Here is a 23,163-nt window from a genome sequence, read left to right as displayed (position 1 = left end):
AGCTTTTCCTTGGACTCCTTGTCATGGCTTCACTAACAGCTCTTTCTATATCGAGATTACGACTGCGACCACGTGCATGTTTTTTAAGCACTGAACCGATTTCTTCAAATGTTCGATACCATAACAATATGGAATCGTATTTCGGTACTTTACGCACACCATACTGACAACGAAATTCCCATTGGACTTGTGTAAGACTCTCACACTTAGCATACAAAAGGACACATTTAGCCCATTGCTGGTTCGTAAATGCCGATAACGATAATGATAACAAGAACAAATCAGTTCAAACTTCATTGTTGCCAACACACTACAGCAAAACTCCCATGTTGCACACACGAAAACACCAACACGAAAATTTTCGTAGTATCACATTTACGTTTCTATTAATGCTTTATTTTATCCATACCCAAATGGATAACTTGGTATTTACAAAGTTCATTTCCTTAGTACACAAATTGCAGTTTACGCAAATGGTTGGGGTGTAAAATAATCAATCCAAAAAGTACTACTGTATAAAAGTATAGCATCTTTCAAATGACTAGATTTTAAGACCAGTAATAAAATTTCGAAGCTCAACTTTCTTCAGCTCGTCACATGTGTAAATTATTTTGTCTTATAAAACAGAAATGCCACATTCAACACTATGGGATTAACTATACATTTCTATTAATTCTGCTTTTATGAATATTTATAAAGCTGTACAATCTATTCTATTATAGTGGGTTGCTTAATCACATACTTCTCAACCATAAAATATCATGTTTAGAAAAAAATCATATAATTACAAAGTTCTGTTACTTCAAAGAATAGAGTAAATTCAGTACATATGTATCAGCCATTGTCAATACCTGACAAACACATGTTAAATTTTCACAAGGGGCTAACTATAAAAAAATAACTGCTTCACTTTGGTTGTGAAAAAAATTGTGTTCAACTAGTCACAATTAAATCTGTCTTTTTGTCAACTATGCGTTCTTTGTCATATACAATTATGACATTAACACCACATAAAGTACTTTTATTATCAAAGTTCATTATCTTCTATATCATCTAATATTTTTTCAATCACCATGTCTACTTTCTGCATAACATGTTTGCATCCCGTTTCAGAATATACTTCAACATCTTCAGGATAATATGCCATTTCCTCAACTACTTCCCTGAAAGAAGAAGATATATTTATATATTCTTAAGTTATTTTAATAGTTAACAATAAGGACATGCAGAAAATGTTTATATTAGGATTGACTCATTTTGGCACACAATACTGGAAAAGAATCAATAAAAATTGCACATTAAGCATAATTCTCACAACACTGGGCTCCATGAATTTGTAGGTCAGTACAGTATTTCACATACTCTGTGGAATATCAGGATTTCAGAAAAGTTCATAGATTAAATCCAAATTGGTACTGCTTTATATGAGCACATTTACTGCTTCCTGATAAAGATTAAAATTCAGTACTGTAGTATGTAATTATTTATAAATAATCACTTGCACACTTAAGATGGAAAGAACAAATATTCATCTCTATAGAAAGAAGCGATACTGAGTTGGAGACACTTCAGCTTCAATGCCAAAATAACATGAGACAGATTCAAGCCTGGAGAACCACCAAGACTGTCATTGTGTCATCTGAGCATGAACTGCTGTTGGCTTCTTTTCAGGTTTGGTCTGTGAAGAAGAAGAGAAGAAGATGAAGGAAAACAAATGCTTGTTCATTTTGAGTTTGAAAGAAATGAACTTTCATTGGTAGAAATATTTCTTCTGTCAATGTTATTTGGTTGTTCCTGATTTTTCTGTTCTTTTCATGTTGGTTTGGTTTGCTCTATAACAAATTTAAAAAAAGTTTTAGTCATTGATTGAGTTTCTGTTTTAAGTCCACTTTAAGGCTAATCGGAACTGGATCTACAGTGTAAAGTGTGGTCCGAACCACTATGTGCCTCTACTGGGTATCGAACCTTGGAACCCTTGATTACAAGGTACAAAATAAAGGAAGGAACATGAGCACGAACAGTGTTTGTATATGTCACGTTCTCATTATGAATGTGCGAATTACTCATAATAGCAATATAACACGTATTTTAAAAATATTTAAAAATATTAAAAAACACAAAAAATGGTACTTACGTTTTCATGAGTATGTTATTTTCAAAACAACATTTCGAGAATCCAAAACTTCGACTACGAAAAACTTTTCACAGCCACATCAAGATATTTTAAAAACCAGGAATAAGGATGTGGATTTGATATGGGTTAGACAGGAATTCAAAAACTATGCCTAAAACTATTGTAGCTTCCATATTCCGTTACAATTAAACAGTCCCTGAAGTTAAAAGATGTTTAATGTTGAAATACGTGTTTTAGATGGAAAAGATGACATATATACACAAAAATTACTGCCCTCCAACTTTCTAATAGTCTGGAGGGGAGGGAGGGGAGTAATTTTTGTGTATATATATTGTCCTGTTTTGTACCTTGTTACATTTGTACTTGGTGCAGAGTCTGAAGAAGACCTTACAAGAAGGTTGAAACTTTATGTTTAGTTTATGTTTTATAATAAAATAAATTTCTGCCCTTGTCAGCATATTGAGATTTTCATCTCTTGCAACTGTGTGCAATATTGTGCCACTTTGTTACAACTTTTATGGATATAAATATATTCCTGTAATGGAATACTTATGTTCTAGTAGTATTGTATTTTTGTATGGTTGATTGTGTAAGAATTTTGTGGGTTAAATACACAGCCACAGGCTAAACTTCACCCATGAATAAACAATTTTTAATTCTAATTCTAATTTCTAACATCCATAATACTTTTTTAAAGGTAAATGTGTCTTAATATTGCAAATAATATTTTTGTGCATTGCAAAAGCTTGGTTCAATTGGTAGCATACATTTACATTTACTGAGGAGGTCAATGAACCAATTGGAAATTTATATTGGGTTGGCAGAATATCAGTTATTGGCATGTGTGTGCACTCAGGTACAGTAAGGCCTGCAGTGCTGGCACACAGCATAACTGTTACAAAATTACTTCTTTAACTTTTAGTTTTTCATTATTTTTTACATGTTGCCTCAACAGAATCAACCATATGAAAAATAGACATGAAAGAAGATACATATCTGGAATCATTTGCAATCATTCAATGTAATTTCCTGCTGCTGCGTGATCATGTTTCCAAATACCTGGCAGTTGTTGGATGCCATTGATAAGCTCCCGTTCGTTCCAGTGTGCGCAGAGACCATCCTGTGGCCAAAATGATGCTCGGATGTCTGGAAAGAGTTTCCCCCGCCCCACAGAGGTTCCTTTATCTTGGGAAACAAATAACAGTTGTAGATGTCTGGAGAATAAGGTGCTCCAACACCTCCCAACCCCATTGTTGCAGTACGTTCTGCACCACTTGTGCTGTATGACATCTTGCATTATCGTGGAGAGTGATGTGTTCTGATTGCAGGACATGTGGTCTTTTGCACCTAAGAGCAGAGCGCAAATGGTCACAGAGGTAACTGACGTAATAGTCTGCATTTACTGTAACAGCTTGTCGAACACTATGTGCAAGGATAACCCCTTCATGATGATGATCACCACCTTCAAATTTGCTGGTTCCTGTATGACTTTTATTGGATGTGGTGAAGTCGGATGACACCACTCATTCGACTCCCGCTTCAATTCCGGCTTGTACGATCTGGCCCACATCTCACCAGTGGCAATAATACGAGCAAGAAATGCATTACCTTCCAATCGTCAACGTGCAAAGTGCACACGTGCATATTTCCATCTGTGCCACTTTGATCAGGATACGCAGTACCAAATTTTGCAGATATCTTATGCAGGCTGAGGTCCTGAGTTAGCATCTGGTATACAGAGGATGGTGAAATCTTCAGTTCATTTGCTAATTCACTACGTGTCCAACGTCGATCATTCTCCAGCAATCTGCGAAGTGCATCAATGTGGTGTGGATCTGTTGCCATGCAAGGATGCCAGATACCATGTGTTCTTTCGTGGCTGATTCACGACCACTTTCAAATGCCTTGGCCCATCTGGCAACGGTACGATATGGTAAAGCATGGTCTCCACATGCCTCGTGTAAGCCCTTGAGAATTTGCCATGCATTCCTTCCAAGTGCAACCTGAAATTTGATGAATATTCGCTGTTTTTAATGCGTGAACATTTATCAGGTTGGTATCATACACTTCCCTTTAACGTCTGCTAACTACCACATAACAGTACTTTTCAGCACCAAACACTTACACACGATCCGTAGTAGTATAAGACTAAACAAGACCCGACCGTCTTTTGTCCCAGCGACAACTGACAAGCGTATACAAATAGTGTTGCCACTACAAGAAAAATGGCCCTCGTACCCAACCTTGATTCCGGCAAAGATCCACCAACTCATCTGAAACCCTAGCGCGGGAGCAGTGGCGCAAGTTAAAGTTAGGGGGAAGCCTGTAGTTCGCATATTTTCTGAGGTTTCAGGAAGCTTGGTGGATCTATAATAATGGAAAATTTCACAATGAACAGCAAAAGATATAATTCACCTTATTACTTTGATTGTTGTCATTAATTTCATATTTAAAAAACCTGAAAGAGAAATTGTTAACACCTATGCACTCTCAACACCTCATACTTACTTAATTAACTCAGGAGTAACTGTGACACAATCTTTGGGATTGGTAAACCTCTTCCGACAACTTGTTTCAAAAGCATCCTTCACACAACGTTTTATATGCTTTTTCTCCAAAGGAAGAAATGGAATATAATAATCTATAAGATAACTTGCTACTACATCACAGAGATACAAACCCCCTGAAAAGATAATTAATAATTGAATTTTAGAAGCAAATATGTATTTATGCAACATTAAATATGGACCTCCCTGTTGTAATCAAGGGCTCCTGCATTTAGTCTCTGGTGGAGGCATCTTTCACAGTGGTTTGGATCCCACTTTAACCCATAGGTTCAGTTTCTATTACACTATCTCATCACAGAGTGGACTTAGCATTAAACACAGTAAGTGCAGGTCCATAAGTACAGGAATGCCACATTAAGGGCTTCAGATTTGTTTTGCCCTTATTTAAGTAAAGGGAAAAAATGGCACATGTAGATAAGATAAAATATATTGCAATATTATAGGTGATCTCACAATTTACCCCCACCTTGCAATATTATAGGTGATCTCACTATTTACCTTCACACCCTGTAAATCTTTGTGGTGGAATTATTAGTACAACACACTACAATCCCAGAGGTCCTGAATTCCAGTCTGGGCATAGGTGTTCCTTCTGAGTGTCTGTTCAATTTCATCATCACGCATCCTCATTATTACGATTAACCAAAAGTGGCAGAAAAATGATGTAAAATAACCAAATATATAAGGCAATAAATGAAATTAAAAAGTTGGAAGTTACAACCGCTGCAAAATGACTTCGGACCTCATGTGAAATCTGCCGTAGTAAGCGGTCTATCACTTTGTAGCCTTGTGTCTAGTGTTGTTTTGTTTCAAACACGGAATTGTTTCTGCATGAAAGTATCTAACAGTGTGTTACTGCTGATAAGCGAGTTCATTTCATGTCGTATTGTTAGTTGACACAGGAAGGGTGAATTTCTGCTGTAGTGTGTGTGATAAATTGCTGTGTTTTGGTGTGGTGCACTTTGTGTTGGATATTTTCCAACTGTATTTGTGATATGCCGGCAAAGTACTGTAGTAGTGTGGAAAAAGCCAGCATTATTACATGGCAAAGTGAAAACGTCCCGGTAAAGACGATATATGAAAACAAACACGTCGTGCAAAATCAACCATAATGAAGGTACTGGCAGCCGCCAGAGGACTGCCTCCAACTGTCGTTTCAAAGCACAAATTCGGTGGTGGGAGGCAAAGAACTCTGGTGCATTTCTTTAAGTTCTGACGCTGTCAGTCAAGGATTTTTCTTCATTTGTCTCATTAAGAGAGCGTCTGTAGATTTGGTTGTTTGGTTGTCACCCTTCCTGTGTCAACTAACAATACGAAATGAAATGAACTCGCTTATCAGAAGTAATATACTGTTGCCAGATACTTTCATGCAGAAACAATTCCGTGTTCAAAACAAAACAACACTAGATACAAGGCTACAAAGTGATAAACCACTTACTACGGCAGATTTCACATGAGGTCCGAAGTCATTTTGCGGTGGGCGTATATGGTAAAAGTTTGCATAAAATACAATATAAAAAAAAATTAAAATGTGGAAGAGAACAATCTTATTTATTATTTTTAAATTATCATGTTTAAGAAAGAGCCTTGATATAGCAGTTAATGTGGGAAGGTGCATATTACAAATTAAAAACACAATAAAGACAAAAGAGTATATGCATAAATATAGTACAAAAGTAATATAAAATAATACAGTAGAATCTTGATGAAAAAACTTAAAATGTCAAAAACTTAAAAATCTAGGAAATTTTATAACATGCTACTTTATTGGAACTCAGTGAATGTAAAATCTGAAAATGTTTTCACTGCTGCTACATAAAAAACTGTGTAGTGGCCGAAATCAGCATAGTATTTAAAAATAAAGTTTTTTGAAAAAAAACTTTATTGAATTATTTGTAAGTCATTACACAGGGCCGCATGGGTTCTGTTGTTTTTAAAATTTTGGGTGTTTTACATGCATTTGAACTTGCTGATGCTGAAACTGGCATTAGTTTTCTCACATCACGCAAGAATTTTTTATAATTCACAATTTTTATATGTGGGTTGTGGTATGCATGTTTCAGTGCAATTAAAGTAATTGTCGCTAGATGTCACTGGTACGTTTAAAAATTATTCAACAAGTATTAAAGACAAACAAGCTTTAAATACAGAGAAGTTTTGTTTTATTTAAATTAATTAATATATTTCTTGCTTAAATGCTGAAAATAATACTATGTAAAACATTGATATATCATTTAAAATTAATTTTATATGTAACTCTCAAAAGTCTTATTTTGCATGGTGTGGCCATGGCATCTCGTGATTGAAAAGCCCAGATATGTTTTGCTACATCTGCAGTGAATTTGTTCCCCGGGTACAGAGACAGGAAATTACAGATTTTGTAAGATCATATTACGCATACTTTAAAATGAAACTAGGAGATCAAGATAAATCGTAGGCCCCACACAAGGTATGTAGATCATGTATGGAATCTTTACGAAACTGGAGCACGGGAAAGCGGCCATCTATGCCATTTGCAATACCTATGGTGTGGAGGGAGCCTCAGGATCACAGCAATTATTGTTACTTCTGTTCCTGTGAAATTGTAGGTCGAAATATTAGAAACAAGAAGAGGATAGTGTATCCCAATATTCCCTCTGCAATGAGACCTGTGTTGCACGGTCCAGACTTCCCTGTACCGACACCTCCATCAAGTCTTGAGTGTGTAAGTGATCCTGGGTCACTAAGTGATTCAGTGGAAGGAACTGAAATGGTAGATGACATTTATGACCCCCCTCACGGATCTCGTGACCCTATACCGTTCACTCAAAGCGAACTCAATGATTTAGTTAGAGACCTAAATTTATCTACAGAATCAGCTGAGCTTCTTGGTTCCAGACTTAACGAAAATAACTTGCTGGCTTGTGGAACAACATTTTCCTGGTACAGACACCGCGAAAAAGAGTTTGTGCCTTATTTCTCGAAACAAGATTCTCTCGTGTTTTGTTGTGATGTGTTAAGTTAAATTTTCCTTGTCTTTGAACTGATTGGAGGCTATTCATTGACTCGAATAAAACAAGTTTAAAATTTGTTCTGTTACATAATGGAATATGTAATATTGCCCATTCTGTGTCACTAAAAGAAACCTACAGCAATATGCAACTTGTTCTTAATAAAATTAAATATGAGGACCATGGTTGGTTGGTGTGTGGTGATCTTAAAGTTTTGAGCATTTTACTTGGACTACAATGTGAATATACGAAAATGTTACATCTGTGAGTAGGATAGTAGGGCACGATATTACCACTGGGAAAGAAAAGAATGGCCAATACGGAAAACGTTGAACCCGGGTTCAAAGAACATCGTACAACAACATTTAGTCAGTCCTGAGAAAGTTGTACTTCCTCCTCTTCATATCAAATTAGGGCTGATTAAACAATTTGTGAAGGCACTTAACAAGGAAGGACAACGTTTCCAGTTCATATGCAACAAACTTCCATCCCTATCGTACGGCAAAGTGAAAGAAGGTGTTTTTGTTGGATCAGACATTAGGAAATTAATGAATGATAAAGACTTCGAGGAAACAATGACTGTAGCTGAAAGAGATGCTTGGATAGCATTTAAAAGTGTAGTGTTGAACTTCTTGGGGAACCACAAGTCCTGATTACAGAGAAGTTGTTGAGAATATGTTACTTAAATTTCAAGAGCTGGGTTGCAACATGAATCTCAAATTACATTTTTTGCATTCACACCTTGATAACTTTCCACAAAATCTTGGTGAATTAAGTGAGGATCAAGGCGAACGGTTCCATCAGGACATGAGTGATATGGAGAAAAGGTATCAAGGACATTGGAGTGTTAGCATGATGGCTGACTACTGTTGGGCATTGTACAGAGAAACGCCAGAAGAAAATCACAAGAAAGTTAGGAAATATTTCAGAAGAAAGCGTGCTAAACAGAACTGAAAAATATGTATTGTGTAATCATTTTCTTGTGTGTATATTATATACTGCTATATGTCGTTTTCTATATTATGTGGATCCTTTGTGTCTGTCTATATTCATTTAAAAATAAACATGTTGATGCGTTTAGTGTGATAAGCTACTTATTCTGATTGAAGAAAAGAAAAATTATAATAAAACAGTATGCAATATTGGACAAAGCCCAAATTTTGAAATTTGATTTGTAAGAAAACCTTGCATGATAGAGAAAAACAAATTTCATATTCGTGATCAGCATGGCACAAATAATAAAGTTCACCTATTAAACAAAAAACAACATTAAATTGAATTTAATTTGCGGCCCTGTGTTATTGAAACTTATTACTTATAATAATAATAATAATAATAATAATAATAATAAATTCTTTATTTCCGTAGACCCATATCCATGCTTGTGGAAAATAGTCATACAATACTAAATATTACAAATGGAGTAAGATTACAATGAAAAGAACAAAATGCAAACACAAAAATACAAATAAATCATATGGGTTAAACATAAACAGTTATAAGTCTCACATACTAAACTTGTAAAAGAGAAAATCCATATCAAAAGAATTTGAATGCTTCAATTTGCTAATCCAGATTAACTATTGAAATTCATTGAGATTATATAGAGGTATATCTGTTAAATACTGTTTAATTGCTTTCTGTTTCTTGTGAGTTTCTGTAATTTGTTTGGTGTATGTGGGAAGTTTGTTATGGTATTTTATTCCTGCAACATGAGGTAATTTGTCTGAGAGAACAAGTCTGTGTGCTTGCATGTGGAAGTTCTCTTTCTGACGTGTGTTGTGCTGATGGACGGTCGAATTCTTATCTAATTTACAGTGTTTTAGTACATATTCAATTACTTTGTAAATATATAGGGAATATATGGTCATAATTTTATTTTCTCTAAATAATTCTCTACATGAGTTTCTAATTGGTATTTTGAACATATACCGTATTGCTCTTTTCTGTAGAATAAGCAATCTTTGAGTGTATTCCTGCTCAGCTCCTCCCCATGCTATTATGCAATATTCTAGGTATGGATATACAAGTCCATAGTATAGATTTGTGTTTATTTCAGACACATGATATTGTGTTAGGAGTTTTAGGAGATATAAGTTTTTCCCTACTTTTTTGCATACATGGTCAATATGGTATGTCCATCTTAATTTGTCATCAATAACTAAACCTAAAAATTTAACTGGATTTTTATAATTGATTTGATTATCATCTATTTGTAAGTTTATATTATCAAAATTGGGTTTATTTCCAGGATTGAAAGCCATATACATTGTTTTTTGATACTTTACATTCAAGTTATATGAATTTAAGTGCTGAGTTATTATATTTACTGATATGTAGGTTTGTCTTTCTAATTGTTCTTGTGTATTTGCACTGCATGTTATGGTTGTGTCATCTGCGTATGTTAAAATATTTGTATTGTCTGGGGTGGGTAAGTCGTTGGTATATAGTATGAACAGTCGCGGGCTTAGTATGGAGCCTTAAGGGACTCCTGTTTTTGCATATTCAGTGTCAGATATAACTTTGTGAACCACGAAGTTTTCAGTATGTAGTATCTGGGTGTACTGTGGTCTATCCGTGAGAAAAGATTCTATCAGTTTGTATGTATTTCCTCTAATGCCAAGATTGTATATTTTTTGCTTGAGCATAGAGTGGTCTAATCAGTCAAAGTCTTTGGATAGATCCAGGAAAATAGCACAGGGTATCTCATTATCTTCTAATGCATCTATAATTATCTCAATAAATTGAGAAGTAGCTGTACTTGTCGATTTACCCTTTTGGAAACCATGTTGTAGTGGACTAATTATGTTATATTTGGCACAGAATTTGTATATTTTATTACAAATGATTTTCTCTAACAGTTTTGAGAAAGATGATGTGATCGTTATTGACCTATAGTTTTTATTTCTGTCTCCATTCCATTTTTGAGTATTGGTTTGATTATACTTTTCTTCAGTACTTTTGGAAAAATTCCACTATTGATATAGGCATTTATAACATACTGTAGTGGTAATGTAATGTATTGAGAACATTTTTTAATTAGATGATTTGACCAACCATCTGGACCTGCTGATTTCTTATTATTTAAATTTTTTTATCATAGTTTCTAGTTCATTTAAGGTTATTTCATCTAAATAAATGGAGTTCAGTACAGTATTTGATTCAATTTTAGTTGTTTGGGCACTTTTGGGGTCAATGGGACAGTTTACATAGGAGTTTGAGAAATACTTATTGAATGTATCCACAATGTGTTTAAGGTTAGTTATTTATACTTCATTTTCAAGTAATATGGTATTTTCATTACTCTTATTGCCTCTTTGCTCATTTATGATATTCCAAATTGCCTTTGATGTATTACTATTATTTCTGATATTATCTTTGAGGTGTTTGAATTTTTCATATCTTATTAGTTTTTTATATTCATTTTTCTTTATTCTATATGACTCACAAAGTTTGATTTCCTTAGTTATGCGCATTTTATCATAAATATCTTTGAGGTCATTCTTTCTGTGTATTATTTCATTTGTGATCAAGTTTTGGTTTTTTTGTTTGGTTGAACATGCTATATTTTTAAGGGGCATGCAAGATTTATGAAGTAAGTTAGTTTGGTCATGAACTTCTCCCATATGTTTTTGGTTTCACTTTCTTGAAATACTAGAGCCCAATTTTCTTTATCTAACAGGTGTAACAAATGATTTACGTTGTCTTCCCCCATGTTTCGGCTTTCTATTCGTATAGGTTTTTTTGCATTGTAATGTGGTTTGATTATACTAACTTCAACAATTTGTGCTGTGTGATCAGATATTACGTATTGTATCACTTCTGCCTGTATCAGGGGAGCGATTGGTGATAACATGATCTATTAGACTTTCGGAGTTACATGTTATTCTAGTTGGATCTGTGATTATCTGTGAGAGTCCATAGGACCTAAGGATATCAATGTATTCTGTATTTTTATTATTGCTCTTGAGGAGGTCAATGTTAATATCTCCCAGGATAATGATTTTGCAATTTGATCTTGTTATTTTTGTTAACATAATTTCTAGCTTTTGATAAAAGAGTCATAAGTCAGTATTTGGAGAACGGTATAGGGTTATTATCTTCACAGATAAATTTCCCATATCAATTTCCATACCTGCTACTTCAAAGACCTTTTCAGTGCATAGTGATTCTAACCAGTGTATTTGTTTCCATCCAATTAGTTTTTCTTTAATGAATATGCCTATACCACCACTTTTGAACTCTTTTCTTGTAAAGAATGAGATCAATTTGTATCCTTTTAACCTACAGAATTCTGTTTGTTCTTCCTTGAGTCCATATTCAGTTACAGTAAATACATCTGGTTGTAATTCCTCTAGATATATTACTATCTGATCTAATTTTTTTGGTAATGGATTGAACATTGTTATGCATAATTTTTAAGGACCTGTTATTTTTGCTCATTTTTTTACTCTCACTTACCATAAAAAAAGAGTCCCTTAGTATGATTGGTTTTTTTATATTCCTTTTCAAAGGCCTGTCTGTGGCACTGACACTAATTCTTAATGGATATGGCACAATTCATATAGATGATTTAGATAGTAAGTCAGAGAAAAAGAAAACCCTTTCTATGATTCTTTAGATAAATTTGTGATCATTCCCGATTTAAAAACTTCGGACTAATAATCAAATGTTTATAATAATTTTTAGTACATCCTTACACAAAAAGTGTGCATTCAGTTTGAACTTTGTTTTTAAAATATTATAACTGAATGCAAGTAATTATGTTGTACTTGGCTCAAGCCTTTAGCTGCACTAAATTTAAGTTAAACATTCCACTGCTGCTGCTACATAAAAAGCCGTGCAGTGCCCAAAATCAATATAATATTTAACAAATAAATTTAAAAAAAAAAGAACAACAGAAAAAAACGTTATTGAACAACACCTTCAGAGTAGTTTCATACAAGGCCAGGAATCATACTTGATCTGTACGCTAATGGATTTTGCTGAAAAGAACTCAGCAATCAATTGTTGGCATATTTACCTGCATTAATGTTACATCCTATAATATACGTAACATTCATTGAAAGTTAATGTCTTCACTACTTTATAAGTAAGTGAAGAGTAAGAAAAAATATTTGGATTCACTTTTTTTGTAAATAATAGGGTTGGATAACTACAAAATTTTGCAGACATAACTAAGATACCAACACTGACATAAAATTACAAATGCTCCATGAATGGTTTACCTACCCTCTTAATTAATATGTGTAAAAGGTTTATGCATTGCATTTCCCCTTAGAAAAGGAAAATGTATTCAAACCAGGGTACGTAAATCATACCATTATATTCACTGCAAAAATAACAAAAGGGCAAAATTTTGCACTAAATTGCAGGGCATTCAAGGACGATGCACAAATTAACTTTGCATGCTAATAACATTCAGAGAGTTATGACATGCGCGATGGCATAGTGGTAACATAGTTCAATTGTAATCAAGGTGTCCTGGGTTCGAAACCTAGTGGAGGCACATGGCACAGTGGTTTGGATTCCACTTTAACCCTTAAATGCTGGGTTGTGACATATTGTCACAGCAGGTATTTGCGCCAATGCTGGCTTGTGACATATTGTCACAAGGAGCTTTATCTCATAGTATGTGACTTTTTGGACATACTGTGTCTCGGATAATATTCAGATATACATGTTTTGAGTTCTGCATGAGTCTAGAAGTATGTAATTAACAATTAGTAAATATAAAATAAGAAATATAAAATTTCATTTAGAGGCATGCACAATTTCAAATTTCCTGCTGAAAACATGCTCGGTGTTAGTGCAAATACCCGGAAAATCAGCCTCGTCGTCTAAGGTTTATACTATAGGCCCAGTCTCAATTAGCTTTTCTGTGCATAAAGTGGACTTAAAAACAACAATTCAATTCAATTCAATTATTGCATACTGGATTATGTAAAATTGAAGGGAATTTAACAAGAAACCAACATACTGAGATGGCTATATCAACTCCAATTAATCTGTAACATCTGCAGTATATATTACAGTGTGCGTTTTGAAAGATCAAGTTTCAATCTTAATTTTTATCGCTTATATCACAAAAATTTGGAGAGAAAATTCACACTAGGTTTTCTACATTATAAAGCCCTCATCTATTGAGATATTTTTAAAACTTTTGATGCCAGTTTATTCCTTACAGGAAATTCAAGGAAAAATAATTTATGCCTCAAGTTGCAGTGATTTTTTCCCTAGAATGCCAATTTTTAGGGAAAAAAAGAAAAGTTAATAAATTATTACAGTTTTGTGACTTTCACTTGCAATTTGCCACCAACTAAAGTTCATGTACAGTTATGGACAATTGTGTCTTGTAATGATCTCTTTAATATCCAATGGAATCATTACAACCCAGAAGTGTCCATGACTGTACAGCACTGAGTGGATTTGGAAATAGCAATTTTGTGAAGTTCTGCACACTTGATATCCAATCTAAAGAGAGTATTGTGCAGCCAGGGGTGTATTCAGAAAGAAAGTTTGGGGGGGGGGTCCAGCCAGGGGTGCCCATTCTAAGGCCAATAGTGTGCCTTCCTCATTAATATTAGGTGCATCCAGAAAGTAAGTTTCACACTCGCCCACAGGTGGCAGGCCATGCATATTGAAACCGGTTTTGCACATGCATGAGAGGCACATGCCCTGGCTAGTGAATGTCCTAGAAGACGTCCCCGAAAGTCCTCAGTAGCGTCGCAGCAGCGATGAAACATGCCGGCTCTTATTTCATATCCAGCTGCGTGCAAGGTTCGTTCGGTGATCTTGAACGCACAAAAAATACAGCTGATTGAAATTCATCGTCAGCTGTGCCAGGTGTATGGCAAAATGTGCATGATGACGAGCGCAGTGGGCGGCCATCGGCCAGCCATTTCCGGCAGATTTCTCGGTCGTTGTTGTACGACATTGTAACCAAATGCCTCTTGTTCCAGAAATTGTGTGCCCGGTGGGTGCCGAAACAACTGACGCCTGAGCACAAAGGAAAATGCATGGGCATGGTGCTGACATTTCTGCAGTGTTACCATGATGGTGACGATTTTCTCAACCGGATCATCACTGGGCATGAAACGTGGGTTGCATACAGAACACCAGAAAGTAAGCAGCAGCCCATGCATTGACATCACAGTGGATCTCCATACAGGACAAAGTTCAAAAAATCTGTGTCTGCACAAAAAGTGATGTGCACAGTGTTCTGGGACAGACAAGGCATTCTGCTCATCGAGTTTCTGCCCAGAGGTGAGACTGTGAATGCTAACCGTTACTGTGAAACACTGGGGATATTGCGAGGAGCCATTCAGAATAAACGACGCGGTAAGCTCAGTGTTGGGGTGATCTTGCTGCATGACAATGCGAAGCCGCATATGGCTAGACACACTGCAGCTCTTCTGGACAGGTTCGGGTGGGAGGTGTTCAATTATCCATCGTACAGCCTAAATCTCGCTCCCAGTGATTACCACCTGTTCTTGCACCTGAAAAAGTTCCTGTCCGGTCAACATTTTTACAGCGACGAAGAGGTTCAGAAAGCTGTCACACAGTGGTTTGGCGCCCAGGTGGCGGACTTCTACGACGCAGGTATACAGAAGTTCGTCCCACACTATGACAAGTGCCTGAATTCCGGCGGGAATTATGTTGACAAGTAACTGGCAGTAGCGTAGCATGGACATTTCGGATGGGAACGCCAAGTCTGAAGGAAAGGTCAGCACTTTCTTGCTTAATAATTTACTTATGGAATTAGTCGCCACAAGTATTGTTTATTTGCCTGAAGTCAACTGGGCTTTCAATAAAACATCATCCATGCATGTTTTAGCTAGAAAATGAGATGCCTCATTATGCCACAAATGTTTTGAACTCTTTTGTTTTATACCTTTTCGTTATACCTTTCTGCATGATGCAAGTCATTAAGAAACCTACCTGAATCAGAAGCGCCTCTGCAAATCAGTAGACGTCTTTGTTGTGGATGATCCAACTACTGATTGATTTGGTTTATTTTACTTTGCTTTTCTATCACTCTTGGTTAATCACGAATACGAATATGAGTGATGATATTGAAGAAGAAACACTCACAAAGAACACCCGTACTCACGCCGGGATTCGAACCAGGGACCTCTGTCGTCTTGGCGTGTTGAGCAAAACACTCTGACATGGAGGTGGGTGGATGATGCACCTATCGTACACTCAACTGACATAACAGTGCCGATTAGTAATTCAGACCACTGTTTATTACATCTTGAGAATGTTGATAAAGATTTTAAAATAATTTTGCCCAGAGACCATTCGGTGTTAAGCGTTTTCAAATGAATGCTAAATATATCCATTGACACAATATGAAGCAGTTAGATACTAATGATATAATAATAATAATAATAATAATAATAATAATAATAATAATAATAATAATAAAAAAATATTAGTTTTGCGGGTTAAGTGGTAGAGCAGCCACAAGCTGAACTTCTACCACGAGGACTTCACCAACTTATTTGACAAAACCTGTGTTGATCTTTTAGTTTTAATGCACATCGCTGTTCACGATAAATTATACAATGCAGTGGCCTTTAAGAAGTGGTATATTTGAGTTTGGTAAAGTTACGTCAGTCAATATTGCATATTGTAACATCACATAGAACGAGTGGCACGAGCGCAAAGAACCGTGTAGGATTTCTACCTCTGTCGTCTGCTTCAGAAGGCAGGAATGGTCACATGAACCATTCACGGTAGACCTCTGCTCCATACGCTGGCGTACGAGAGAGCATTTACGCGTATGCTGTAGAGATCCAAGCTTTCCCTCCAGAAAGACAGCAAGGAACGCAAAGCGTAAGGGCGTAACATAATGATATGCCACTGGTAACTGGACAAGTGCTGTATCTGTGGCAATTAATCATTGAATGAAATAATGTTTCCTTTTTGTGCACGACCCCAGGGAAACTTAGTTTCTGGATGCACCTAATAATACGATGACAGTTATCTCGTTTATTATTATTATTATTGGGTCTTGTTATTCTTTGAATCATAATTTCCGAATTGAATGTCTGTTGACACTTTTCAGTAGCAGTATGAAATGAAATATTTCACTGAAGTCTTCATTTGAAATTTCACGAAGTTTCTGAAGCAGTTGTTCTTGGCTAAGAAAAAGCAGAGGCTAAATTGTGATGAGGACTCTAAATACTTTGACAACTGTACAGTAAAACTGAAAGAAGTTTCCCACATAAAGAGTACAATTAAGAAAATCCCCTTTTTCAACTGTGGCTGGAAGATCAGTGATGGTTCACTAGGACAGCTCACCTTAACTGACAAAGTTTAAGAAATTTAACAAAAACATGAAGTGAATCATGTTTTTCTAGAAATCGAGTTTCACACATCGACAATAGTTCTTTTTTTAATGTCTGGTATATATTTGTTTTTTGTATTTCACCACTGCATATATAAATTTAAAAAAAACAACACAAACATCAACTTCACTTACTGCACCAAAATAGTTTCTCACTGATGTCAAATTTTCAGCTGATATATTTTTTGGTTTGAGTTGGTGTTTTAAGTCCACTTTATGCACAGTAAAGCTAATCGGGACTCGACCTACGGTTTAAAGTGGGATCTGAACCACTGTGCCATGTGCCTCCAGCAGGTATCGAACATGGGACCCCTTGATTACAAGGTGACGACGCTACCACTGCACCATCAGGGAGGCCCTTGCTGATATACTGTACACTACTCACTGTCATTATGAAACTACTAAAAAAAACCTTTTAGTGGATGTTATTTTCAGAATCCACAAAAAAATAAAGGAATTTGTGGGGGGGGGGGGTCTGGACCCCCAGGACTCACCCCCTGGATATGCCCTTGTATGCAGCCTTAGAATGCATACTTCTCAAGTGGATCATGCCAAGTGATGTAACTAAGTTCTGCCACACCCAGTCTACAGCCCCAATTCTACATGAGTTTTACCTTCTTCCAGTGAATGGCTTATTTTCTGCAACGACAACCCTTCAATTCAGTGTTGGAGTCAATAACTGGATATCACTGATTGAATCATTTTTGAAAGATAGAAGACAATATGTAGATTTTAGGTTGTACTGTATGTGAATGAACTACCATTAAGTATTAATAAATCTAGTTGTCTAATGTATGCAGATGACATCAAAATATATAAAGAAATTACAAAGTTGCAAGATACTTGTCAATTGCAGGAAGATTTAGAGCGTGTTTATCAATGGAGTATTCAAAATAAACTTGATCTCAATATAAAAAAATGTTATTACATGGTATCATCTGCAAATAAATCGAACGTGCAATGTGAATACTTCATAAACAACCAAAAATTGGAAAGAGTCAATACTATTATGACGAACTGTCATAAGGCTTTCTGGTAATTTGAGTTTCGGGTATGGGTAAAGTAGCCCATCTCACATCCTAAGACGATGAACTCGTCTAGTGCAGAGAATTCACGATAGGTGGAATGCCTATGCAATATAAAAACTTTGCTGCTTTAGTACTTACGCGAAGAATCGCTAGATGGCTCTGACCGTTGTGCGCATTCAAATTGTAAATTCCTTTGTTTGATATCCGATTTTCTCGCGGTTTCCTTATGCACAAGGACATTTTGATGTGTCGGTCACTGCACGCATGGGCAATTCGCAGTATTGGCGCAAAATAATAAAATTTACAGCGTTTTGGTCTAGATGCCATTGGTTAATTAACAGCAAAAATTTTATCTTAATAAGCATTACAATAGGTTCTTTAACGCATACGCATTTTTGTTAACGTGTGATGTTTTAATCAAGTAAATTATTGATTTGGTAAAGACAATCGTGCTCTGCACAAAAGGTTGGGGCAACGAGGACAAAAAGAAGAAGAAGAAAGTGGGGAAGAAAGCGGGATTCCGGCAGAATGGACGCTGAACAAACGGCATTGGTATGAATATACGGTGACCAAGATCTGCAAATTTCGGCGTGGATGCCTGAGTTGCACGATGACTTTACTTGGCCATAGGGCTAGAAGCGATGAGCCAATGTTTTGGAGTGAACACGGATCATTGGGAATGCGAGCTGGATTTGGAATACTGAAACATAACAAGGTGGTATGAGGAGCGAATTTTGCCTCGTGATATCTCAAGTGAGGTAAGCTGCATATGTACTTTTAGTATTGCATGAGCTCATGTTTCAACGCTTGTAGGTAGATCTACCCGTCGGTCAATGTACTTCGAAGCATGCTAGCGTGTGGTCAGTGTGGTTCTTTAGATAACGAACAAATCGTTATTTGCACCGCGTGAATGAGCGCGAGGAAAATGGACGCCATTGAAGTCTGAAATTTGAATTCTTGGCAGCTTGAGCGAAACGCGTTTGACATTTGATAATATATAAAGTGATAATTTGGCCATGATACATATTGGACGTTATATGTCACAGAATTGCTTGGTTTGATGTATATTTGATATTGTTAATTTCTCGTCGATCACAAATACCATATGTATATATTTTCGCTGTATGTTTTGCACGGTGTGCATTTGGTATTGGTAAGTTCTTGAAGATCACATGATCATATATGGTGGCTTTCACGATCAACATATTGTCAGTTGATTCGTATATCATAGTTCAATAAGGAGATACTCTCCTTCATACTAAAAACAATACATGCTTCAATAAGGTTGAAAAATTCTGTTAAAGTATTTTAAAATCAGCTGACTGATAATGCTCTCATAAATATGATACGGGTGTAATTATTCAACTCAATAAATGAGTTCATTGTTTCTTGGTGTTCATATTTGCAGTCTTTAACATATACTTTCATTTTGGTTATTCGTGACAATGCTTATATGTTTAATTCTTCCTTTTCAGAGGGGGGAATTGCGCATGTGTCAGTAAATTGGGTTAGTGTCGTTACTATGGAAAGTAATTATTGTTAGTTGTAAGTCAAATATTTACTGTTTGAAATCCGAAGGTATAGAAATTATATTTCCAGCGATCTGCACGCGTCACCAGCGCTATCAGGCAAAATTTCGTAAAGCTAATAATCTTATTGAGCCCGTCGCAAGATTGATGAGACTCAATTATTGAGTCATTGCTGCTGGGTTTATACTAATAAATTTAATCTAATCTCATTTAGTCCGTCGCAAGATTACGAGGACTCAAGTGCAGAGGGGTGCGTTATTGGATTTCTTGTTGGGTTTCAAGTAGGTTAATCTTTAGTTGGTTAATTGCTGTGGTTAAAGCTAATATTAATAATGGCAACAGAGCAGGAACCGGTCACATTAGATTCCTTGTTCGCCTTTATTAAACAAAGTCAGGAAAGGTACAAGGAATGCACTGAGTCACTGAGATCAGAACTCAGAGACAGCAATCAGTTGCTCAAATCAGAACTCAGAGACAGCAATCAGTTGCTCAAATCAGAACTCAGAGACAGCAATCAGTTGCTCAAATCAGAACTCAGAGACAGCAATCAGTTGCTCAAATCAGAACTCAGAGACAGCAATCATTTGGTCAAATCAGAACTCAATGAAAGCAATCAGTTGCTCAAAACAGAACTTGCAGCTCATACAAGTAAGGTAGTGGGGAAACTGCAGTCTGATCTAGAGGGCACCAGTAAATGCATATTAGAGCTGCAGCAAGATGTTATTAAAACAAGTGAGGGTCTGCACGATCTCACGTTTTCAGTATCACAATACAGGGCTGAGTTGGTAGAAAAAAGGCATGAGTCTTTGACGAAGGAGTTTGATTTGTCAGGGAGTAAAGTTGAACTGATGAATGGTGTTGTAACTTCTTCTGCGGTCACCAATTGCATGTGTACTTCACATTCGGTCGAACATGACCACTGCACAGGCACTCTGACTTCCTGGTCGGAAAGTTATGCACAGAGTACCAGCGAACTGAACCGAAACAGAACGTTAGAGCAAAAACACCACAAGGTTAATAAAGGAAAATATTTGATAAGCGAGGAGTGGTGTTTTGGGGTGTCGGGTAACAGAGACGAGTCTTTCCCTGTCGGCTTCTGCACAAAAGATGCATCTTTCCCAAAACCGAGCTTGCAAATTCCTTTACTGGGTGTTGGTTGTAAACAAAGTGGTTCTCTAGGTTCATCTTCGTTGAGTAAGCGTGTCCACACGGTGCAAGTTGATACAGGGTGTCCGGAAAGTAAGGTGAATTTGCTTTGCCTACACTCAAATGCTGTATCATCTCAGAACAAATCTATCCTGTCTGTAGTGTCAGTGGGGGAAAATAATATTGACTTACCTGTAGTGTCCATAGTTCAAGATAATTCGGTACACAACGTAGTCATACCAGTAGTTGGTTATCCATTGCAGACTGTTGTGAGGAATTCAGTAATCGAACCCAGAAGTTGCATTAGGTGTGGTCCTATGCGTGTTCTTATGCCCAAAAGAATTGCCAGTATGGCATGTGTCGTTTCTTTCATGAAATTAGGCACTGGTTATTCAGTCAGATATGGGAGGCGCATTAGAGTTAAAAGGAAGTCACTTACGGACCCACCTACCAAGAAAACTTCGGTGGTCAGTCGAACTGTTGCTGGAGGAAGAGTGTCTCTCCATCCAAGCCATATTAGGAAGAGAAGAACAAAAAGGTCTCCTCGGAAAAGTACCAGCACAAAAGTTTTGGGGGAAATTTTGAGTATTTGTCTTCTCTTGGCTTTGTCTCTTTGGTACAGGGTTAGAATAATCTGGCATCGCACTCATGTCAGAAGAAAATGGCATGGGATGCATATGGTTGAGTATGATTGCTCAAAGATGAAGCCTGTTGAGATCATCGGCGCGATCATCACTCTTTAATCATTGATAGTAACTTCGCTTTGTACAAAATGTAAATATTAAAGATAACACTGGTCTACATATGAATTATTTTTTTCTGCTGACTTAGATATTTTAGCTGATTCTATATAATTTGAGGTCACTGATTCCAAATATGTAGTCAGAAAAAGTGTATCACGTCACAATTTTTCACAAATCACATTTGAAAATTTTCACAATATTATAATACTGGGCTAAACTCCAACAATTTTCCATATAGATATCTGCACATAATGAAATTTCTTTTTCTGCTGACTTAGATATTTTAACTGATTCCATATAATTTGAGGTTGCTGATTCCAAATATGTAGTCAGAAAAAGTGTATCACGTCACAATTTTTCACAAATCACATTTGAAAATTTTCACAATATTATAATACTGGGCTAAACTACAACAATTTTCCACATAGATATAGACATAATGAAATTATAGGACTATACATAGGTGGCGTAGCTGATAACAGGTATTAAGTTACATTGTTTCACAAGTCACATTTCAAAATTTTCAGAAAATTATATCCGGCTACATTTCAACAGCACTTGCAAAGAGAATGCGACGTAGTCAGATGTCCATGCAGAGTATCACGTCACGTTGTTTAACAAACATACGTTTCTATTTTCTCAATAGGGAGTTCTTAATTGACAAAAAGTTTAGGAAATTCCGGCAAATTGATCAATTTGTTTCACGATCACATACAGTCAACACCTGATGCCTGTACTTATGCTAAACTTAACATACACCACAGAATAGCACAACATGCATACCTACTTAGGCAAAAATTTTCGTTTCTTTGATTTTCTGGAGTAGGTGGCCTCAGGAACGTCACGCTGCAAGCACCAGCGATAGTCGGCCATCATGTTTTCATTTCATCTCTCCTGATATCGGTGCTCCATGGTTTTTATGTCTTGGTGGAAGCGTTCGCCCTGTTCTTCACTTACGGCACCAAGATTGGACGGAAATACATCTAAGTGGCTGTGCAGGAAGTGAAGCTTGACACTCATATTTAATCCTAACTTTTGAAACGTCACCAACAAATTTTCAACTAGAACCTCGTAGTTGTGCGCCCTGAAGTTTCCAAGAAAGTTTGTAATGACATCAGAAAAGGCACACCATGCATCTTTCTCTCTGCGGTTCATTGTTTGTAAGAATTCTTCATCTTTCATTAGCATCCTTATCTGAGGACCATCAAAAATACCTGCTTTTACTTTCTCATGCGTCAATGCAGGAAATTTTGAGCAAATGTATTTAAAGCAAGCCCCATTCTTATCCAGAGCTTTTAGATACTGCTTCATTAATCCCAACTTATTGTGCAGTGGAGGAAGTAACACTTTCTTAGGATCAACAAGCGGCTTGTTCTGGATGTTTTTCGCCCCGACTTCAAAGCTTTTCCTGGAAGGCCACAGTCTTCGTACCCAATGTTCGTTCCTTGCTCGACTGTCCCATAAACACAAAAAGCATGGATATTTCGTGAAACCTGCTTGTTGACCAAGTAACATTGAAATGATCTTGAGATCTCCGCACACAAGCCAACTGTCATTTGCATACTTTATCTTTCGGAGCAGTTCTTTCATTGTTTCCTTCAAATGTAGGGAATGGCCAACAGGAAAGGATGCTAACTTATTGCCATTATGCAGCAACACACACTTCAAACT

At 36.4% G+C, this 23,163-nt stretch overlaps 1 protein-coding gene across 1 annotated transcript in view; it reads right to left on the bottom strand.

The window, feature by feature from the left end:
- Positions 1 to 1,027: 1,027 nt before the first annotated feature.
- LOC146005433 (torsin-1A-like) overlaps positions 1,028 to 23,163 on the bottom strand; it is a 108,370-nt gene continuing 86,234 nt past the window's right edge. The window contains exons 7-8 of the mRNA XM_083144677.1: positions 4,643 to 4,817; positions 1,028 to 1,163 (exon numbers count right to left, since the gene is read on the bottom strand). Coding sequence (XP_083000803.1) covers positions 1,028 to 1,163; positions 4,643 to 4,817 — 311 coding nt within the window. The remainder of the gene's footprint in view (positions 1,164 to 4,642; positions 4,818 to 23,163) is intronic.

The sequence above is a fragment of the Lepisma saccharinum genome, chromosome 23 (genome assembly GCF_977018435.1).
Source record: "Lepisma saccharinum chromosome 23, izLepSacc3.1, whole genome shotgun sequence".
Lineage (NCBI taxonomy): Eukaryota > Metazoa > Arthropoda > Insecta > Zygentoma > Lepismatidae > Lepisma > Lepisma saccharinum.
Note: the sequence above shows the minus strand (reverse complement) of the source record. Positions and strands in the feature narration are given on the sequence as shown.